A 12,903-nucleotide genomic window follows, 5' to 3' on the forward strand; every position below is an offset into this window, starting at 1 on the left:
GAAAAAATGTTGTTGTGGATATGAATAAGTTCAACTGAAGATGAAGAAAAAAAATTAAGGCAAGAGCAAACTAGCAGTCAGCTAACTAGCCCTTTCATGACACTGGCTCACGCTCTCAACTAACAACTGAGAAAGGCTAAGAAAGATATTGCATTGCATCGCGTGAGAGCCCGGATGCTTATCTAAAATTCGGTTTCACGGAGGGGCGCCGATGGGGAGGAGAGCGCTATATCGAGGGGGAAACTTATTATTCTCCTGTACTGATTCCACTTAAGACGGAGCCTTGAAAGTCTTCGTTAAAGTGGTTATAGAGACAGGTTTTCATTCATGATCTCTACTATTTGAGAAAGTGAGGGCATAGGGTGAGGAGAGGTTGGGGAGGGGAGGTGCCTATTCGATATAGGCGCGTTCTTTTGACCGTATGGCCTAGGCCCTAAGGAATGGGCGCTTATTCAGGGGAAAGCGCTTATCAGAGCGTGGGCGCGAGGAAATACGGTATTCAATTTGTTGCAGGACATCTGCATTTAAAGATATAGCAAATTAAATTGTAGGCAGCTGAAGGTTAGGAGAATTTGCAACTTTAAGCGTCTTTGCATAGAGTTTTATTATCTTTCTCGTTGGCCGAAATGTAAATAAAATTTCCATTTGACTCAAGGAAAACTTTTAAAGGAAAACTAGCAGTCTGTAAGTAGACCGATAAGACACTTAATTTGTCGTTTATTTACGTCAGACGGGCGACAGACATCTGGTGCGTGGGTGAGAGGAAAAATTATCAGCCATCTTTTCATTAAGTCACTGTCGTTTGTTTTTTTATTACAATTTTTAATTAGAAGTAGGAGGGCGTTATCCACTCGGATGTTAGCAAGATTTAAAGCGTTACAAATAGTCTCCACTTCTTGATTACCACGTGTAAGAATCTGATAAAATGTGTGGACAAATAATTTACTACTGTGTGGCTTAGAGCTAAACTAAAATTGCATTCCGTATTCTTTAGTTCTGTTTTGATTTTCCTGCTGATACAAATAGGTAAATAAATCTACGGTTCTTAAATTAGATCGTAAATTAATTATTCTTCATAACGTCTGAATGCAAATTAGCGTTTGCGTAGTTATGAATAATTGAAGCGGACTACTTGATTGAAACGTCCAGTAACTAGACAAGCTTATTTGCATGTGTTTAAAAACACGATGAACACATAAAACCAGTTATGGAAGTTTGGGGCGTGTTCTAGGAGCGACCTTTGTTTCAAAACATCAGAAGTATTTCGTGTTTAACCTCAACATTTAACAAGTCTTACAAACTTATGAATAAAGTAATTTTAACAGCATAAGAATTTCCGCCATAATTGTTAGAATGCATCAGTTGAATGTACTTCAAATAAGTGATTTTTTAGCATTTTTGCAAGAAAAAAAACCTTTCCAGTTGGTCAGTGTAAATAACAATTGAAACTGTGCATCTTTTAAAGCTTTTCGCATTTGACTCTCTTCTACTGTTTTACATCCGGCCGGAAGTTTCGCATTCACCCAGCCCTTCCGTCCCCCACTCAGTAAATACAACAATGAAATCTCCTGGGATCCCCAGAGGGGATTTATGCCAATGATTTCCTAATTTTGACAAAGATACAACAAAGATGGCCGGCCATGGAGTGAACGCTGAGGTAGAACAATTGAGGTAAGGGTCTATGCTCGCTATCTTAACCCTCTTTATCAATATGAAGGAGCGTTATATATTAAATGTTCAAAATATACAGCTAACAGAAAGATCGAAGCAACACAGAGGTTTATTTCCTTTGAAAATATCATACGTGTCTTTGTATGGAATTCGGATGCGTTGGTTAATTTGAACCGCGTACCGAGAAAACCATGGAGTTTGATTATTTTACAAGGGAAATTATCAGATGCCAATCTCGATATGTATTTGACTCTGGCGTAACAATTTTTTTGGAGAAGTTTTTCCCCAGTTTTGTGTCTGGAAAATAATTTTTTCCGTTTATTTTTACACAAGCTCTTTGTACCAAACGTATTTTAAACATCTGCTGTGTACATTCATTGAAAAATATAGGCTACTGCTTTCTTTGTTGAAAATTTAGGCCACCCTGTTATATTTTAGCGGATGTTTTTTTAACATAAGGAAATAGAGCGGTCGTTAAAACCGTACTGAGTGACAATACCGTGAAAAATGGTGGGCATTTTTTACAATAAAACCCTTGAAAATAAACGTTCGATTTAGCAAGGGGCAGGAAACGTGTGTTGATGTTCAATTTTCTCATTCCAATTTATTTGGAATTTTAAGCAGCGTTCATGTATTATTTTCCTAGAGGTCTCTCTTAATTTTTGTCCTCAGCTAAACGTTAAAATGATTGCCATCTGTATATATCAATAAGCGTCTTGTTTGTGTTTATATATTCGCAGCACTAATACCACGTTGTAACGATATTCCAATATGTATATATCCGAACGCAAATAATTTAGAGATAAGCCCAGGTTATTTTATATTCAAAGGAACCGCTTTAATCAAGTTCCTATTCATTACAAATGTTTTTAAAGGTGAATTTATGACCAAAATTAGAACCGGGCAGAAGTTAGATACTATAGATAGATAGCTTTATTAAAATCCATTGCAGCCAAAAGGCTGGATTACGGACTATACAAATGATTACTTAATACTAATTACAGAAAGAATTAAAAAAAACTAAATGAAAAAAAAGGCTAAAAAATACTATATACGAATATTAAAATTTGCATTACACATGATAAAGCCATTAGGAATGGAATGAGCCATTAGGAAATAGCCATGTTGTACATGAAACTTAAACTTAAACTTAAGTCATTCAATTATATAAATTGGTTCTCTTTTATCCTTTTTTCCTTCCTTATTTCTCTTTTGTTGTTTTTATCGTGAGAAGCTAATAGATTATGACTTTTCATTTGCTCATTTTTCAGTTGGTATCACTACAATGTAAGTCGTCATGTGGCAGAAGGCTTGTTGATGGCAAATGGTAGAGATGGGAGTTATTTACTCCGAGCTAGTGCATCTAATCCAGGAGAATATTCATTATCAGTGAGGTAAGTTATTTTGATCTCTCAGATCAGTTTGTAAGATCCCAACAACAGATGCACTTAGAGCAGCTGTCTCTTTGGTCAGAAGAATCCTTCCAACTTTTGATAGGTGTATCAGTGGCAACAATTCAAGCTGTTACAATGTAGAGGTGTGGTTACACAGACCCCTCAAAAGGCACACTTCTGCACACAGATTAGACAAGCCATGAACAACAGAGAGTGATGTATAGACAATGATGAGAATCTTACTTTTAAATTGACACTTTTTTTGTTTTCTCAGATGTGCCAGTTCTGTGAAGCATTTTCAAATTGGCTGGGACGGTTCACAGTTTAAATTTGGAATGGGATCATTTTCAAATATCAGTGAATTTGTGGAACATTTTGAAAATAAGCCTTTGATTGGTGGTGATTCGGGTGAGTATAATATGTACTATTATTGAGGTCAAATTTTGAACAACAGCATTCACAGAATGAGTGCTTTCCTCCTGTTATTGTAAGGTGAATGAGAGAAAACTACTTTCTCCCTCTTTTTTTTCATTAACCAGCAGAAAACCTTCATCATGAGATAATTTACTTTATGGTTTATTGCCTTAAACAGGGGTCCTTACTTTATTGAAATACCCTTATCCAAGAGATATTGAAGAACCAACAACCTATGAGAAAGTACGAGTACATGCAGAGTGGGGGAAAAATAGGAAAAGTAGCATAGAAAACTCTATGGATCATTCTGTAAGTGAGAACTGCTTAAAATCTGTGCTTGAAACTTATAAGATTTTTTTTCTTTAGGGGGGGTATGGGGGGGGGGGAATTAGTATTGAATTTTGTGGTCTGATAGTGTATGTGATGGTCATCCTGAGTACAACTTTTGTCAGTAATTAACATATCCACAATATATCTCGCAAGGGAGTCATCGCCGCAGGCAGCTGGTCTCACCCATTCAATCACCTTAAATAACTCACTGAGAATTGATAATCTAAGATTGAAAATTCTTAATGTGGAATGAGGATATTGTCTTTCATATTTCCTCTGTCTACCCTTAGAACTCCTTGTTGTCTGAATTGCTGTTTGCTTGTTGAACAGTTTTAAGCAAATAAGTGTTCAGAATAATAATATGATAAGAAAATTCTTACCATGAAAAGGAGCCACTGGATGAGGAGAATTTTCTCTTGACTTTTCCAATCAACCCTCTCTCAACATCCTAAACTACCCCTGTTCTGGGTATCTGTGTAAAATATGTTTTTGGTCTGAATAACTTAAGTGTGAAATGGCCTTTTTGACTGTAGGATGGCCAGTTGAGAAACGAATGGGTTAACCCTTTCACTCCCAAGATCCAATTAGTAATTCTCCTTACTGTCTGCCATACAATTCTTATGATGTTAGCTCAGAGAATTTGGTATTGGATCAGCCAATAATCCCATGATTGATATTCTTCTCTATTCTCATCACCTGCCTGCTTGATATTGTATTGATATTGTAAGGAGAAATTCTGTCTTGGTCACTTGTGGGAATGAAAGGGTTAATAAACCCCTTTGCTTTTTTTTTTTTTTTTTCCAGTTTGGTTCAAAAGAAGGATATCTCACTAAACTTGGTGGCAAAGTAAAGGTGAGAAAACACATTTTACCACTCTCAAGATCAGATCACAAATTCTCCTGTCTGACTTCCATTCATTTCCTTATATGTCAGGTGTGAGAATTTCTTGTTCTTTTAAGACAATTCACATTTGGTGAAACTAAGATAATTAATTTTCTTGCAGAATTGGAAAACAAGGTGGTTTGTACTACTGAAAAATGAACTGAAGTACTTTAAAACAAAAGGGGTGAGTTGTTGAACTAAGACATGTACTTGCCAAGATAACAAAGTTATTTTAGTTGCAACAAATTTTTCAGATTTCTAACTTGCTTAAATTTTGCAATTAAGGACAAAGAACCTATTAAAACGATAGACCTTGAAGAATGTCAAGAAGTGGCAAGAGATGACTCATTAGGAAAAGGAAATTGTTTCAGGTAACCTTTGAGTTTAATTATTGTGGAAGACAAATAAGTTTTGTTGCACTGACCACCCATTCTTTGGCTGCTCTCAAATGTTTCTTCTGAAAAACAATTTCTCAATATATCTGTTTTGAACTTGAGAGGTAAAGGTAAAAATTTAAACCTCAGGCTGTCCCTTTCTTCCAAAATACAAAATACCATTTAGATGATACACAGGTCCCTCCTAGATGCTTTGGTGCAAGTATGTTCAGATACAAGGAGAAAAGTAAAATACAAGCTCCCTCGGCGGCTTCCACCCCAGTAACTCTAAGAGCCTATTCACACAAGCCAAGCTAGAGACTCGACCCTTTAACTCCCAGAAGTGATTAATATTTATTATCTCCCTAAAATATCTATACATCATCCAGAAAACAGGTGATGAAAATACTCACACTTATCAGGTAGAATTTGTTATCTTGATCTAACACCAAATTCTTGTAACTGCTTTAACCCTTAAACTCCCATGACTGACCAAGACAGAATTTCTCCTTACAATTTCTCTACAATATCAACCAGATAAGGGATGAGAATAAAGAAAAAGATCAATTTGGGGATAATTAGTTGATCAAATACTTAATTCTCTGAACTAACATCATAAGAATTGTATTGTTGACAGCAGGGAGAATTACAAATTTGATCTGGGAGTTAAAGGGTTAAAAGAAAATGTGTAGCAGCTAGAGGGGAGAATTAGCATTCAGATCTTGGAAGTTAGAGGCTTAAAGCCTTTAATATGGAACAAAAGCTACCTTGTACAGACATTTGAAACTGAACATGCTTCAAATCTTTTTTTCCTCAGGATTGTCATGCCTTACAGAACATTCTTCTGTTATGCAAATTCAACACAAGAAGCTGAAGAGTGGATCAAAATTCTTCAATGGAAGCTGGTAAGTCTCCACCCCAGTTCGTAATAATTGTTGAAGTCCAGGTTAGAAACTGAGCCTGATCGTTAAATAGTGTTAGTAAACAAGACACCATCAACAAATATAATAACATTACTTTTCTTCATCATTATTGTCCTTAACATCATTGTCGTTATTATCTTGGCATATCACACACCCATTAGAGCTTGGGTTTTGGGTTTTATGGCCCTCAATTAAAATGGGTTTTAACCCTTTAACTCCCAAGAGTGACTAAGACAGAATTTCTCCTTACAATATCAATACAATACCAACCAGATAAGTGATGAGAATAAAGAAAAATATCAATTTGTGGGATAATTAGTTGATCCAATACTAAATTCTCTGAACTAACCCTGTAAGAATTGTACGGTTGACATTGAGGAGAATGACAAATTTGATCTGGGAATAAAATGGTTAATATGCCAGTAGGTTAAAAAACTTAACCTTGAGATGAAATTCCCCATTCTCAAGATTTTTTCCGTTACTTTCCAGGAAAATGTAACTGTGACAAGACAAAGGCAATCAACCTACAGATGAGACATCAGCCTATATCAAGAGCATTTTATTCAGATATTAATTTAAATTAAAGTATTGTTTATGTAAATACATATTCTGAGTGAATCAACACTCTTACTACCAAGAAAACTTCTCTGTTGTAAAATTCTCTTTACATTATAGTGCAGGATTTGAACACGGTGAAAGGTGATTGTTGTGTAGTTTGTTTCAATTTCTTTATGTAACTTAATCAATTAGTAGAACTTTCAAAAACTTTAATGCATGTTGTCCAGCAGATTGCACATGATTGAGTCTAGGCTGTCAGATTAGGAGTTGCTAGGAATTATGTTTGAATGAGAGTCACTCAGAGCAAGAAGTGAAGGAAACACCAGCCTCTTGAGTGCTCTGCAAATCTCCCAATAGAGAGAGAATAATGACGTGCCTGCAACAGGCGAACACTTTTTTGAGTCCAAAGCAGGGTCTCATAATCTCGTACCTTAACCCTTTAACCTCCCAAGATCTGATTGTCAATTCTCCCCTCTGGCTGCTACACATTTCCCTTTAAATTAATTATGAGAATTTGTTGTTTGATCAAGATTAAAACTTTCCCTTGAAAATTTTCCGTATTCTCATTACCTGTTTGCTGGATTTCTGGATATTATAGGCAGAAGTTACATGTTAATCACTTGTAGGAGTTGAAGGGTTAATTAACAAGGCCCGATTAGTGTACAGTCTGTCCTTTTTTCTTTTTTTATTAAAATTTAAGTTGTTTTAATTATGTTTTGCCGGTGCTTCCTTTAGGATCTAAATCAAAATCAAGGAATGACTTATTCAGCTAAATTCTATATAATCTAATGAGTGTATGTCTTTATAACTAGAGAATTAGGTATTTAAAAAACTTCTTTATAAGAGTACTGCAATCAAAGCACTAGTCTTAATAAAACAGACTTCTATTAAACTTCAATCTGACTTTTGGATTGTTATTTGGTACGAGTATAAAGCAGGGTGACAGTGACTCCCTTTATGTATAACTCATGGATAACACATTTGTTTAAAGGTAAAAATTCATCTAGCTATTTCCCACTTTTTAATTAAATAATTTTTTTTTTGTCACTTATTACTTAACCTTGATAAACTTTGGACACACAGTGACTGCAGAGAAGTCCAATTAAATTATCCTACGTTGGTAATTTGGTAATAAGGATGAAGAGGTGAGGGGAGTTATAAATATCCCACAATACTACTGGTAATACAAAACTCTATTATGGGGGATTTTGGTTGTTTCATGATAAAATTTACCTGATCCCCTTAAGACTCTGTAATATTCTTATGAAGTCCCCCTTGTTGACAGTCCCACTCTTTATCTTCAGTTGATGACAACTGATCTACCCTCTGCTCCCCCTGAAAACCATGTGATCTCCCCAAAGATCCTCCTCTCCCCTCTCCCCTCCCCCCCAGACAATAAATGACTGGCCCCTTAGTTCTAGTTATGTGGGCCATTTGGCTTGAGTACAGACTTAACTCTTACTTTAAAAGACAACATAGAATGCACCCCCTTCCCCTAAAAAAAATTAACGTAGGACGTTTGTAAAGGAGCACTGTGATACTTGTAGATCACATTCCTCACACTGAATAAGGGAAGCACACAAGTTCCAACTTTTAGATATTAAGGTTGACTAGAGGAAATTGCCAATCCATTTGTTCACGATTTTCATTCACGCCAATAGCCATTCGTTGCCATTTGGTTTTTTCGACATCAATTTGCACCCCGCGAACCCTCAATCGGGCCAGACTGACTTCAGAAATATCTCGACAATCCTTAACTTCAAGAACACTGAGTAAAGAGCAGTATTCTCCGATCAGTTTTACAGCAGAATTGGAAACTCGCCAACAGCCTCGTAAACCGAGATGTTTCAGCTGAGGACACGAGTTTGCAATGATTCGAACACAATTATCGCTAATACCATAACAGTCATTAAGAAGCACAGTTTGCAATCCATTGCAGCACGAGGCTAGGGAGGAAACACATGAATCAGCGACTTCCCAGCAGCCCGTCAAATCAATGATCTGAAGAGAATTGCAGCATAAAGATAACTGCGTAATGGCGTCGGATGATACCCAACGACATTCGCGTAACTTTAACACTTTCAAATCCGGGTTAAACTCCGCTAACGTGAAGAGTGCTAGATTTGTCAAACTCGAACAAGCAGTTAAATCAAGCTCGCATAGCCGAGTATTTCGCTTTAATAATTCAACCAAGACGTCATCGCTCAGCCAGCTTTTGCAGTTCTTCAGGACCAGCGTTCGTAAACAAGAATTTGATTTAGTCATTAACATGAAAGCATTCGATGTAAGGCGAGATGAAATCCGGCTACAATCTAGAGTTCTTTGCCAAGAGAAGTACGAATCACAAGCCTCTCGGAAGAATATGCATACTTTTCTAAGCTGAAATAACTGTGGTATGGTGAAACAGGGAAATATATACGGAAAAACAACGTCTTCCCAGGGAAGATTGAAGAAATTTGGAGAAATGACTTGCCTGTCAGCCATCTTGATTTATATGCATGTATGGGATCAGCCCTATGGGATCTGGATACGAATGACTGACCTCGTCCCAAGCCCCATGTCGTGCGCGCTTCATTCGATCTCCCTCCTTGATAAAATTCATTTCGTGTTGTTTCATTTTCATGTTTCATTCAGTTTCATTCATTTTATTTCCTTTTTTCTTCAGTCCTGCCTTGTTTTTTATTTTATGGTTTTCTTGGGTTGAGAAAATGTAGTAAAATGAATTCATCTTTGAGAAACAACCTTTAAAAACCAGTCTGTCCCGTTAGGGGGACACGAAAGGCGCGGAGAGTCAACCTCGTTCCCATGGCCTGTTCCCTTACCTGGGGGAAGTAAGGTAAAAGGCCATGAGAACGAGGTTGCGGAAAAGTGGCAAAATTTGAGCCAGTAAATACATGATTTATTCCTCTAAGATTTGTGTCATAATGTCAGACGCTGAAATATTAATTAGTCGATAATTAATGTGTTTGGCCACACCTCGATTTTAATTTGGCATAGACATAAATCGGTTTGTTCAGGTATTTTTATCAAAATATCTGTCTAGACAGGAAGGCGACCAGGAGTGTCGATGTCACTCAGGGGGTCCAACAGCATTAAATAATAGTCTTTGTGTATAAGGAGAGTCACTGACTGTGAAATGATCATCTAAAATTATGTGATTAATGTCCTCTTAACAAAACTGTCTGTCCACTTGAGTCGCGAGCCAGAAAAGGAGAACAAACAGGAATCTGCTTTTCAAAGAGAAAAGCAATCAAGTGGGAATACATATTCTGCAAATTACGAACACCCAAAAAGTACCTTTTAAAATTTCCACCTCGCAAAATTTCGTCCCACCCAGTGAAGTTATTAAAGTCCTTTTAACCCCCCCAAAAGCCCTCGTATTATAGGTCGCGCACCAAAAACTTAACGACTCACCCTTTACTCCGGATTAATTAAGCCTCTGTCTGTCCAAGTTGTTAGGGCCGACTAGCGGCCGAATAAACGAACTGATATTGACTAAGTCACGGTAGCTCGGTAGCACATGGCTTTTGTCTTAAAAAGTAGTTTCGTGTCGGGGACTGCGATTGCTATGCTCGTTTTTTACAGTATTTGTTCTTTTCCCACTGTCTATTGCACAGAATACGAAAGTATCAGGTTTACAATTTCCTTTTACCCCTGATGTACTCTTAATTAAGGTTTTCTTCGTTCAGTTATTACCGTAGGCGTAGATCAATTCGAGACAACACAAATGTCTGTAATTTGAAAGTAGTACGCAATCACGAGTTGACCTGGATTAAAGCGTTGTGTCCTACAACTACGCGTCCGAAAAACTCTATACGAATTCAGGCCCGCAACACAAATAACCTGCCGCTATTGTGTGAGAACCCTTACGGATGTCCTCTTCCTAACCCTCCCCCCAATCCCCCCCCCCCAAAAAAAAAACGGTAATCGAACAAACCTCGAACCTATGGCTTTAAAATGGATCTTGGTGTTATCGTTCCTCTGTTTAATTTTATTTGTTTTTTTATTTGTTTGAATTTTAATCCCCACCAAAGCCTATCTCTGACGTAATCTGATGTAAGATGGGCGCTGAATATTTTTTATTTTTTATTCAACCCTCCCATCGGTGTTTGTTATCAATAGTAAATCCTCGACCGAAAAAATCTAATAAGGGGGTATGTTTCTTAAGAAACTGTGGTGCTGCGTCAGTGGGAGAGTATAACAGGGTAATTTAGTGTTATCAACTGAGCTGAAAACATAAATTGGTCAGCGTAAAGAGTTTAAAGGCTGACGTTTCGAGCGTTAGCCCTTCGTCAGAGCGATCGACGAAGGGCTAACGCTCGAAACTTCAGTCTTTAAACTCTTTACGCTGGCCAATTTACGTTTTCAGCTCAGTTGATAACACTAAATTACCCCAAAAAATCTAAGCCTAATACGATGCGCAGGTATGTCTGACGCTGCTGCTCTCTTCCCTGTTCTCTTCTCTTCTATCTGTCTCCCCTGAGAAGAAACCTACAACCCATTTACCTCATGAGAGTGGCTATCTCGAGGGTAAAAGGAATGACCGCCAACTAAAGAAACTCTTCATTGTTGAACAAATTCTCCTTTTCAGTGCAATAGGAAATGCAGATAAAACCGTATGGAGAATATGTATACTGATCATAAAGTGTAACTGATAAAACAGTAAATAAAACCCACACACAACCCACAATTCCTCCAATCACTCCGACGAAAGGCTAACATTCGAAACTTCAGCATTTTAACTCTTCACGGTGCTCAATTAACGTTTTCAACTCAGTATGCAAAGGTAGACAAACTCTCAAGGCATACATAAGCTAAAAATTGAACGGGGATGGCTACAGATGGATAAGACAGACCCAGATTGAAGATGATGGACGAACTATGGAAATTTGAGAAATACAGTGTTAATTTTACACACCACGGACAAATCGTGACATTGCACCAAAAAGGAACTTCAACAATCCAAAGATGATGATGTCGTCATCAAGAACTGTCGGTGACACCCCATAAAAGGAATGATGTTTATCCAGTGGGAACTTCAATCATTTCCGCCGAATGCTATTTTCCCAATATTGTACCCCGGTTATTGCAACAAATTGACCTCCGGGAAAGAATAATTGTGGTGGTTCGAGTGATACCATGATTCGCGCTGAACTTACGTGTTACTGCTGGTAGTCTCTCAACCGTGAATGAAAGCGGCAAGACAATTCGGAACGACTTGTGAAATTTGTTTGCATAACAACATGTTCTAGACAGTGACCCAGAGTGGTGGTAAATTGAAACGAACAACTTGTGCCGCTTTCATACAGACGTTATTGACAGAAATATATTGAAGGCAACTAGCTTGGCCAAACGACGTGTAAAGGTACGTTAACATGCGAATTAGAAGTCTCATTATTTTTGGTTGATCACAGCCTTCAGCACCGAGTCAAGAAACCTGATTTATCCGGCATGCTTATCGTATCGCCAATCACTCGACTAGTATGAGTCAGTGTGAATTTTCACTCCGAGTTTCGGCTTCCGGGGACAGTACATAATGTTACATCTGTGCTATGATTTTCACAAAGTATTGAAATTCTGTTTGTGAATCATGGCTTACACTTTAATCATTTCACAATGTTTTCGAACAGGTTCAGCAATTCGTGCTGGTTTTCGATTTCGTTTTGAACTTGAATTTTTTAGCTTTAACCATAAGGAGCTCGTCAACGAATTTAAACTGCTCAAGTATTTAGTTAAAGCGTAAGTATGGGTCATTCAGAGATTTAATAGATTTATCAACCGCCAGGCGGTGTTTCTATCATATTCCTTCACAGCTTGCGAGAAATTTCTTAACCATCATCTATTGTGCTCTCAAGTAGACCAGCAGTATCGCTGTGTTTAATTATAAATACTAAAGGACTAATAGCGTTCTAAAACGTGACGTAACTTTTACAAAAGTGTTCTTGCTGTTTTGGTAAATTATTTCTCATTTTATGTATAATTAGCAGTCATAACAACGTCGAAGTTGTGAACGAATAGGCAATTAAAATGTAATTGGTGAATAAATTATTTATCAGCCTCCTGGGAACTGTTTTTCTTTTTCTCATAATTTTTTTATTATTTTTCATTAACGGAGTTCTGATGCAAAACCAAAAGAACATCTTTAAAAATTTGTAATTTTGTTCCGAAATTTGCGCTATGGTGTAATATTAAAGGGAAATAACAAAGACGACAAATTAATTTTGGTCAAACTCGCCGCGGATATCGGAAACAATATTTCGGTTTCCGTCACAAAGTGGCAAATTAACCCGAAAATAAAAAAAAACACTTGTTGATTTTCGACTGAGAGGAAAATCTACAGATCGATAGCTCTTCCAA

General features: G+C 37.2%; 2 protein-coding genes across 2 annotated transcripts; one reads left to right on the forward strand and one right to left on the reverse strand.

Annotated features, from left to right (window-relative positions):
* The first annotated feature begins 1,613 nt into the window (after nucleotides 1–1,613).
* LOC131783321 (dual adapter for phosphotyrosine and 3-phosphotyrosine and 3-phosphoinositide) lies at nucleotides 1,614–7,444 on the forward strand. The gene is made up of 9 exons (XM_059100050.2): nucleotides 1,614–1,671; nucleotides 2,943–3,065; nucleotides 3,340–3,473; nucleotides 3,658–3,788; nucleotides 4,614–4,661; nucleotides 4,813–4,875; nucleotides 4,977–5,062; nucleotides 5,883–5,970; nucleotides 6,478–7,444. The coding sequence occupies exons 1-9, from the start codon at nucleotides 1,631–1,633 to the stop codon at nucleotides 6,520–6,522; spliced, it is 759 nt and encodes a 252-aa protein (XP_058956033.1). The 5' UTR covers nucleotides 1,614–1,630; the 3' UTR covers nucleotides 6,523–7,444.
* LOC131783329 (F-box/LRR-repeat protein 15) lies at nucleotides 6,956–9,034 on the reverse strand. Its single transcript, XM_059100063.2, has one exon. It carries the CDS (start codon nucleotides 9,028–9,030, stop codon nucleotides 8,140–8,142), a length of 891 nt encoding a protein of 296 aa, XP_058956046.2. The 5' UTR covers nucleotides 9,031–9,034; the 3' UTR covers nucleotides 6,956–8,139.
* Between the last annotated feature and the right edge of the window lie 3,869 nt (nucleotides 9,035–12,903).

Source organism: Pocillopora verrucosa, chromosome 5 (genome assembly GCF_036669915.1).
Source record: "Pocillopora verrucosa isolate sample1 chromosome 5, ASM3666991v2, whole genome shotgun sequence".
NCBI lineage: Eukaryota > Metazoa > Cnidaria > Anthozoa > Scleractinia > Pocilloporidae > Pocillopora > Pocillopora verrucosa.

What these genes read in the sequence shown, in the direction of transcription:
- LOC131783321 (XM_059100050.2), top strand. Translation starts at nt 1,631, where the DNA reads ATGGCCGGCCATGGAGTGAACGCTGAGGTAGAACAATTGAG. An exon ending in AACTTGGTGGCAAAGTAAAG is followed by an intron (nt 4,662 to 4,812) that starts GTGAGAAAACAC and finishes ATTTTCTTGCAG; the next exon opens with AATTGGAAAACAAGGTGGTT. An exon ending in AGTACTTTAAAACAAAAGGG is followed by an intron (nt 4,876 to 4,976) that starts GTGAGTTGTTGA and finishes TTTGCAATTAAG; the next exon opens with GACAAAGAACCTATTAAAAC.
- LOC131783329 (XM_059100063.2), bottom strand. Translation starts at nt 9,030, where the DNA reads ATGGCTGACAGGCAAGTCATTTCTCCAAATTTCTTCAATCTTCCCTGG.